This window comes from Microtus ochrogaster, chromosome 5 (assembly GCF_000317375.1).
Source record: "Microtus ochrogaster isolate Prairie Vole_2 chromosome 5, MicOch1.0, whole genome shotgun sequence".
Taxonomy (NCBI): Eukaryota; Metazoa; Chordata; class Mammalia; order Rodentia; family Cricetidae; genus Microtus; species Microtus ochrogaster.
In genome coordinates, this window is record NC_022012.1 from 51379682 (window position 1) to 51389620 (window position 9939).

The 9939-nt window shown below is 38.5% G+C and overlaps 1 protein-coding gene across 1 annotated transcript in view; it reads left to right on the forward strand.

The window, feature by feature from the left end:
- Nucleotides 1-460: 460 nt before the first annotated feature.
- LOC101997904 (tripartite motif-containing protein 43B-like) overlaps nt 461-9939 on the forward strand; it is a 15366-nt gene continuing 5887 nt past the window's right edge. Inside the window, exons 1-7 of the mRNA XM_013346350.1 lie at nt 461-547; nt 2522-2568; nt 3065-3479; nt 4015-4110; nt 5555-5785; nt 6598-6620; nt 7022-7119. Coding sequence (XP_013201804.1) covers nt 461-547; nt 2522-2568; nt 3065-3479; nt 4015-4110; nt 5555-5785; nt 6598-6620; nt 7022-7119 — 997 coding nt within the window. The remainder of the gene's footprint in view (nt 548-2521; nt 2569-3064; nt 3480-4014; nt 4111-5554; nt 5786-6597; nt 6621-7021; nt 7120-9939) is intronic.

The window sequence follows — 9939 nt, forward strand, 5'->3', positions numbered from 1 at the left end:
GTGTTCAAATACTTCTGTTGTAAGATCATTGGGTTCTGGTGTTTTCATGTTGTTTTTCAGGTTGTTGGGTGAATTCTTGCCTTGGCGACTGCCCATCTCTTCCTATTGATCCTGTCTAATGGGTCTTTTAAAACCTGATCAGGTTTCCCTGTTGGCCAAGGGTTCCACTTACCAAATGCCCTCGCTCTGTTTCCTGGTTCCTGCCTAAGGCTGAGAGCCCTCTCACCCCTCCGAAGGTCTTCAGGATCAGGACCAAGCTCCCCGTTTGCCAGTGACCTCGCCAACAAAAGGCCTACCTCTTTGATATAATTGTGGTGGGGCGATCTGATCTCCGTGTTGCACGTGGTCCCTGCAGCCTGCTTCTGCTGCTGGGATGGTTCCCACCGCCAGCAGCCTGTGTCCTCTGCTGTCGCTCCGGTCCCAGCCGATCCCCGCCGGTCCCCGCTGGTCCCCGCCGGCCATGGTAGGCGTCCTCTGGCCGTGTTCCGCCGCCCGGTGTTCCGACCGCGTTCTGCCGCCCAGTGTTCCCAGCTCTCTAGGTTTAAAGGTGTGAGCTGCCACACCCAGCTAAGCAGTCCCTCAGGGAAGCTCATTGTGGAGATTTACTTGTGGAGCTTGGCCTCAGAGTTAATTTAATCTTCCATCCAGTCAGAATACTGGTACTGACAAATGGCCACAAATGGGATGTGTTAATGAAAGCAACCATGGGAGGAAGTGGGCGTGGTCTTTAGAGAGTATATAAGGACACACCAGAGTTTAGCCTGGTGCATTCTTCACCTGAGCAGATACAGAGTGTTTCCATACATTCTGGCTCTTCAACCAGTGGATCTATCATCTGCATACATTGAGGATTGGACCCTAGAGCTGAGGAAATTGTGTGGTGTTCTCATTCAGCACTGCTGAGGCCAGAGACAATTCCTTGGGTGAGTACACATTTTACAGAGGAAATTCCTTCATAGTTCCTATTCTTAATATATTACCAAACTGAGTTTTCTGCTTAGAAATGACTGTCACTACCAAAAATATTCTGTTCCCATCTGGTCATCCTTTTTGTCAATATAATGTGAGCTACTGCGATAGATAATTTTAGTTTTATCTTTGCACACTTTTTACTGCCCTAAAGTATAATGCTCAAGGAACTTACCTTTCACTTTTCAATTTTGATTGTTGTCTAAATTTAAAGAATATTTTTTTAGAACATTTATTTATGCCCTTCATAGATGTTTGAGTCTCTGAATCGAATCTCGTTTGTTTAGCTTTCTTCCTGACCATTATCCATACAACATGATTATCACAGCTAGCAGTCTTGAATTGTTCTGGATGTAGAACTCAGAGGAAACTCCAACAGAGGTCCTCTGAAACATTGGATCATCTGGGTCATCTGCTCCTATGGAGATTTCTCACGGGGTCTTCCTTGATGAAACCTGAGTTTTCTTAGCCTAGAATGAATTCACGTCCTCTCATTTCCTGTGGAAACAAAAACAAAATCTCTTCTCCAACATATGTTTTGACATAAATTTTGAAGTTAAAGCATTTTCAAAAATGTATGTTGGATTAATCCAGCAACATTTATAATCAAATGTTTTTTTAGCAGCTGTTGCTCCTTCTTCGGCATTAAAACAATTCAAAGAGAACATAATAACATATAGTATCCAGATTGTCTGTGTGTTTTCCATCTTTATGTGGTTTTAGTTTAAATTCTATTTCATTTATTTTTAATTTTTGGCTTTTTGAGACAGGGTTTCTGTGTGTATCTTTGGCTGTCCTGGAATTCACTCTGTAGATCAGGCTGTCCTTGACTCACAGAGATCTGCCTCCATCCACCTCCCAAGAGCTGTGATTAAAAGTGTATGCCACCACACTTTAAACTCACATAGATCACCCTGCCTCTGCCTCCAAAGTGTTGGGATTAAAGATGTGTACTACCACACCTCAAACTCACAGAGATCTGCCTGCTCTGCCTTCAAAGTGTTGGTTTTAATGGTGCTATGCCACCACACCTTGAACTCACAGAGGTATGCCTGCCTCTGCCCCCCAAATGCTGGGATTAAAGGTGTGGGCCACCACACCTTACTGCTCTCATTCTTTTTTTAATTTAAGGATTTTATCCTTTATCTTTTCTCTCCCAAGCCTACACACATTTTTAAACACACTGTTAACTGTTTAGAGGTTTTCTTTGTCTTTGAATCTATTTTTACTGAATATCTCTTTTTCTGACCACATGAATCTTTAATTTTCTAAATGATATGGCTAAGAGTAAAGCTGTAGCTTTGACGTTTGGATCCATCCCATTCCTTAGGTTTCTGAGAGCCTAGCTTCATGGTGGAGGTACTGTCTGGAGCCATGTTTATTGCCACAATTCCGTGGAATTACAAGGTCCCTGATACCACCAAGAAGCATGCTGTTGCCAACTCATAAACACCGTTTAAGTGTTTGGTGTCAGGGCCATGAGACCAGCTAATTCAAGCTTATGACACCATTTCTTGAATTATGAGTCAACATAAATTCTTATTCTTTTTAGGCATTTGCAGCAGAAAGAAGACAATTAACTAAGGTTGCCTTCATGTGGTAAGGGAAGGGACAATGGGATGTTAATGAGTAAGATGCTACAACCACAAAGCAAAACATTTACTAGGGATCCTGTTTTTTGGAGATTGTTCTCTTGAATAGACAACCAAAGAGGGAAGTGTTAAACCAAATATATCTGTAGTAAAAGACTAACTTATGTACTTGAAGTACCTTGATCACTCCAGTGTAAATTTCTTCATAAACACTGAGAGAGCCTGTCTCACACCATGAACAAAGTTCTTAATTTGAATGGAATCTCCGAAAAAGATGCAGATTGTAAGGCACAGATATTCATCATATCAATCTCTATTCATGTGGAGAAGAGTGAATAAGAAAAAATTAAAAACTTAGTTCTAAGCTTATATTAATTTTTGGACACCAAATATGAATAATGCTTTGTTTTAGACATAACAGAATTACAACTTTAATCAAATTTTACGAAGTTTTTTTTCCTTCTCTTGGTCTAATAATGGTAATTCTGATTTTCTTCCCTCAGCAAAATGGAGTCAGACTTCTCACGAGCCGTCACTGAAGAACTCCACTGCTCTGTCTGCCTGAGCTACCTTATAGACCCAGTCACCATAAAATGTGGCCACAGCTTCTGTCGAGTCTGCCTCCACCTTTTCTGGGAAGACAGTCTCCTTCCAGGCCATTGTCCTACGTGTAGGAAACGAACCAAGCAGAAGGACTTCAGAACCAACATTGTTCTGAAGAAGCTGGTGTCCATCGCCAAACAAGCCAGCCTCAAGAAGTACCTGATTTCAGAGGAGAATAAGTGTGTGACCCACAAGGAGCCCAAGGGGATCTTCTGTATGGAGACCAGGATCTACCTCTGTCAGCTCTGCTCTGACTCCCTCATACACAGAGATCACAGACACGCTCCCATTGAAGCAGCTGCTGAGGGTGAAATGGTGAGTGATGCTCCTGAGAGAACATGAAACCTGGAGAGTGAGGCTCAGTGGACAACAGGAAGATGCTGGTCCTGATTATGAGGAATCCACTCTTTTCTGAATGTTGGCACTTTATTAGCAGCTAGTGAAGAGAGAGTGACTATAATGTGAACACTCCTTGGGAGACCCATGGGTGTGATCAGTTATGTTTTATTATACATTATTCCCAGGTCACTGGAAAGTGAAATACTGTATTCATATCTTTTAAAAGTGTATATGACTGGAGACTAAATTAGAAAATACAATGGAGTCAGCTAAAGAGAATCCTGTGGGAATTATGTAAATTACCCAGCTATCACTCATAAGTATCACTTTACCTGTACAAATAGATATGCCATATTCTATTTAAGTGTTTTAAAATTAAAATTCAAGGTTACCTAAAATAAAAAAGGAATATAGTGATTCTTGTTTTCTTGATAAAGTTATTTTATTTAATGTCCAAGAGTCTGACCATTATCACTGTTTATCAAAAATTGATATTCATTGTTTCTTACAGGAGAGACTTCTAAAGCAAATGGCATCTTTACAGGAAAAGATCCAAGAAATTAAAGAGAATCTAGAGGCAGAGTGCAGAATGAAACTTTTGTTTAGAGTGAGTATGAGATTTATGCTGAAAATCTAGTTGAGATACTTATTTTCCCAAATCATCATTCAAGGTTTAAGTATAAGGCATGGGATATAATACTTGGAAAACATGTGATGATGGCCTTGAATTCTGGTTGTGAAATATAGCTCTGCATGCGGAAAGATGGCCTGTCTGTATGGCAAAAGAGTCTGAGACTAATGAGTATATTGCTGAAAGTACAACAAACTGCATTAGACTCTAGGATATCCCCATGAATTCTAATGAATGCATACAGAGTGTCATATTTGCATGAACATATGAATTATCAATCAATACCATTCCTTCAGGCAGCCTCGGCTTTTTATTTTGAACTGCTTTATTCCTTTTCCTTCCTCCCTTTTTTCTCCCTCCATTTATTCATTTCTTTTCTTTTTTTGTGTTAATTGTATCAATTTTGTTTATTTTAGACTATATGTATATAATTTTACCACATTTATTACTAAATTTCACACATCTACCTCTTTTTAATTCTACTAGTGAAATAATTATTTGTATGATTTTCTTTATATTGGTGGAAATGCTTAGGATTTCATTGCCTTTGTATTGATGGAGGCTACTTATTCATTCCCGGCTACTCAGACCCAAAATAATCATGCAGAAACTATTAATTAAAACACTGCTCAACCGGTTAGCTCAGGCTTCTTATTAACTCTTACATCTTAAATTAACCAATTCCTATTATTTTATGTATTACCATGAGGCTCATTTCCTACTGGTAAGGTTCTGGCAGGTGGCTGGTGTCTTTCTCCTTTGGTGGCTACATGGTGTCTCTTTGACACTAGCTACTTTCACTTCTATTTCTGCTTGCCTGAGGCTTTAAGAAACTTCTTTATTAACTAATGGCAACAAAATATATTCACAACATACAGAAGCGAGTACCACATTACCTCTTCTTTTCTGTCTAAATAAAAAGGAAGGATTTAACTTAGTAAAATTACCTGTAACCAAATAGGTTTAAATCATGAATTACAGTTACAATATGTATATATACTTTACATTTATCATAACTAAGGAAAACAATAATCATAACTATTTATTCTTCAAGTCCATTAAAGATCCCAGAAAGCTATAATATTACTTAAGTTTGACAGGAAGTGAATTGTAAATAACTTCCACATCTTTAGAATTGACAGAGACATCTCGCCAACTGGACAGTCACCCAAAGTTCTTCTGTAATATTGGGGCATCCATCTCAGCCTACAGACCCATAGTATCTATCCAGCAGACGTTTTCACTAAGAAGGAAATTTGAAAGAATAAATGAAACCAAGGAATTTTCATTTCTGACAAATCCTTCAGAGTGTATGTAGCACAGTGATAGGAGTCCTTTGTCAAATTTAAGCCTAGAAGGATGCAATAGAGTAGGATTAAATACGTTCCAAAAATCCCTGACAATGTCTTGTTTTCTTCAGAACTTCCTGGTTATGAGGGAAGACATGATCAGGACAGAGTATAGGAAATGGCGTGCAGTCCCACATGAGCAGGAAGATCAACATATTGTGCGCATGAAAAATGAAGGCGATTGTGTTTTAGAGAAACTCGGAGAAAGTGAAGCCATGATGATCCAAAAGAGCAAACAACTAAGAGAAATGTTTCAGGAACTCATGGCGATGTCCCAGGAGCCATATGTGGTACTACTCCAGGTGAGAAGGGAGGAGTGCAAACAAAGGTTTTATTGTCTTAGGTTCACACTGGTGATTGCTATACTAAGATTATTTTTTTAACATTTCCTGCATTTATTTTAGGAGGTTCTTTTTCAGTGATAATCTGGAGAAACTAAATTCTCTAATAATCTTGCCAGAACAAGATTTTTTTAAATAAAAATTGTGTTAGTAGATTCTCCAAGAAATATGTCCTTATTTTTGATTTTGTAACTTGCCTCTCTGAAAGCTGAAATTCAATGTTGCATTTCTTACACTCTATAGCCTCTACTTGGTAACTGTGCATAATTACAAAGAATGCTGTTACTTATTTTCTTCTTTTTGAATGTTGTAATTTTGAGAGATATATAGGAGGATGGGTTTTTAGATAGGGTTTTAGACTATGGACCACGATCACCTACAACTCACAGTAATCTTGGGGCATCCAACCTGGCAATTCCATACTTAGAGGCATGAGGCAGCATGCATAAGAGAGGTCATACATTTGAAGTACCCTTAGTTAAAGTATCCCTCTGTGCTTTGTGTTTCAGCTCAGTGAAACACCTTTTGCAGATAGCTAGGGTTTCAACGTCAATGTATAATCAATATCTACGTGCTTCTCATAATTTACTCTCACAGCCTGATTTCATCAAGAATTAGAATTGTGTTAATCTGTTTGTTAGCATTAACCTGCTAATTAAATATAAATTTTCAGGTAAGATAGTGTGAATCAGCCTGTCTTTTATAGGAACTTTATAAACAAACTTTGTATTTCACTTCTCCAGGATTCTAAATATTTCTTGTTTTCTTTGCAGGATGTGGATATTATATTGAGAAGGTGAGTTTAGCCATTGGTCTAAGTTGAGGTACCCTGAAATTGCTGTAAAATTGATTAAACTGCCTTAGAAAAGTGCATATATACTTTATAGAGAGAATATTTTATTTTTTGTATAGGATCTGTTATGGATTTTAAAAACATGATTTGTCATATCATGTGGGGTGTATGTGTGTTCATGTTCATGCAAAAGTAGCACTATACATGTGTGGAGATCATAGGACAAATTACAGGAGAAAGCTTTTCCTTCCACCATGGTTCCAGAAATTGAACTCAAGTTGTCAGGCTTGTGTTTCAAGGGAATCGACCCAAGAGTGTTTGGCTGAAGGTGGAGTGAGGTTTTTCTGAATAACTGTGGTGATATCTTTAGCACCATACAAATCATTATTTTCCTCTCTTTGCAGGAGTGAGGCAGTGGAGCTGAGTGTACCCCAAGCTATGAAACCAGAACTCTCTGCCCTCCCCATCACTGGACTGACTGAAAGTTTCAACCACTTCAAAGGTGAGTGTGAGCAACGATGAAAATAGCAGAGGTACTCTTACACCATGAGATAACCTTTGCAAACATATATATTTTAATGCCTGAGAAATGTGTCTTGTAATCTTCTTAATTTCATGGTTATCTCACAAACAAAGGAACAAAAATGAATACCAGTATATTATTTTGTGTGTAATACTGACTGAACAGAGAGTATCAGTTTTTCATTGAAGCATACAAGTTAATTAACTGAGTACAGTCTAATTCAAATTAAGAGTACCCACTGGTGGAGATATTTGATTATGTTCCTTTACACATTTTAGCAATAGATTTCTTACATTACATTATAGCTCATTGATTAAAAATACACAAGATATAGTGGTGCACGGTAGTAATCCCATAAATATCATAGAGAGAGTTTGAAGGCAGTCTTGTCAACATAGTGAGTTCCATGTCAGTCAAGTTTAAATAGTAATACCCTATCTTAAAAAGAACTGAAAAAGAAAAATCATAAAATAACTAAACAGATAAAGCCATGTATCATGAGCAATGAATACAAAACTAATTGATGGGTCATGAGGCAGTGTCTCAATCCCCCTTGTATATCTAAAAGTCAATTTCAACCTCACAGGGAAAGAGTATCAGGGGAACTAGAGGTTAAAGGAGGACAATCGCTAATAGGGAACTACTTCTAACGTAAATTCAGCTCTTCGTTTAGTATAAGGATAAAAATTCCATGGAAAGAACAAACACCAATATGAAAGCAATTACTGGTCATATCTTAGTAATAACTTTTTATGTAGACCAACAAGGGCAGCCTTTGCTGTGGCCCTGACTGCAATACACACATCTTCCCTTTGCTAGGTGTAATCAAGTCACCTGTCAGAGGTAGGCTGAGGCGCCCTCATCTACAGCACCTACAAAATGTTTCATAAAACTTTTCATTATGCTACCACTCTGTTTCTTGCACTAGTTCTTGGCTTTGATGAATTTAACCTTTAATCTAAGCCAGTTTTTGAAAACCAAAAAATTTCTCAGGATCTTTGTCACCTCAAAAATACAAATGGTCATTTTAATTAAAATGTTTATTCTTTCCACAGTGGACATTTTCTTTAAAAAACTATTTGGATTGCATTTTAAGAAGAACCTATTTAATGTCATGAGAAGAGCCGGCTTCAAACTTCACCATCAGTATACATCTGTGCATCCTGTTGGATGCTATTTGGCTTTTCGTGGATCACAGAGCTTCATCTCAGGGAAATATTACTGGGAACTGGATTTGAAGGACTCTAGTGACTGGGCTGTAGGAGTCTGTACCAATTCCTGGTTAATGAACAGAAACAAATTTGTTGAAACTGAGGGTGCATTTCTTCTTTTCTGTATGAAGGAGGGTAGTCATTCCAGTGTCCTCACCACAAACCCAGTAATCCATCACTATATAGAGAAGCCACTGGACAAGATTGGTGTGTTCCTTGATTGTGAGGCTGGATATTTAAGTTTCCTGACTATTGCCAAGAGTTCCCTCATATACAGATATCCTCATAAGACTTTTAAGTACCGTGTGTGGCCTTTCTTCTCCTATGGTCAAATAATACCATAGGAAGTTTTAATAGAGTTTTCATTGTTTTTAAGTATTTCTTATTGTAATGATATAAGTTTTATTGTATTAAATATTAAAATACTATTAAGTGCAAAAGAGAGTTGAATACACTGCATTTTCATCTGTTGACTCCATATTTCACAAAGAACACTTCCTTCCTTAGTGGTCTTGTCTTGTGTATCTGTTTTTGCAAACTTGTCAGAATTATTCATTAGGGGCTACAACTTGAGATGAGTGTTAGAGCCCCTTTAAAGTATGTGCAAGACCCTCAGTTGAATTCTAACATGATAAAATCTATTTAGCTCTATATGTGTATATGCATATATGTAATCATGTATACATGCTATATAACATTTTACCATCCTATTGGTGCTAAGTAGGAGCACAGATGTACTCTTTACTTTTATCCCAACTTGAAACAAGCTACAGTTGTATGAGAGAAGGGAACCCCATTGAGAATATGCCCCCATAACAACTAACTGTGGGCAAGCCTAGTTATTGATGAGGAAGGGAGCAGACTATTTTTGGCAGGGCTTCCACTGGGTTGGAGGTTCTGGGTTCTGTTGTAGTGGGAGGCTGCTTCTTGGTTCCAGGCTGCCTGGCTAGCTTAGACCCCAAAAAAAATCACACAGATATATATTAATTTAAGCCGGGCGATGGTGGCGCACGCCTTTAATCCCAGCACTCTGGAGGCAGAGGCAGGCGGATCTCTGTAAGTTCGAGACCAGCCTGGTCTACAGAGGTAGATCCAGGACAGGCTCCAAAGCCACAGAGAAACCCTGTCTCGAAAAACCCAAAAAAAAAAAAAAAAAAAAAAAAAAAAAAAAAAAAAAGGTGCCTTCAACACTCCTCAGTGAGGACTGGTAATTATTATCATTATTCATATAATTATTGATGTTATCATATTGCACTAGTTACTTTTGATTGTTGCTCTGATCAAACACCTGACATGAGGCAACTTCAGGGGGTTAGAATTTATTCTGGCTCACACTGAGGGGCTACAGTTCAGCATGGCAGAAAAGGCGCGGGAACAAAGAGTGAGGTAACTGTCACACTGTATCCTGTCCGCAGCCAATCAGGGCTGAGAGCTGAGCTGGGCGAAGAAACCTCAAGCCCCCAATGACACACTTCGTCCAATTACGTTCCACCTCAAGGCCTATCTGTAGCTGGGGACTCGGTGTGTTCATATTCATTGAACTATGGGGGGCATTTCACATTAAAATGTCCACATATATAATTTATTT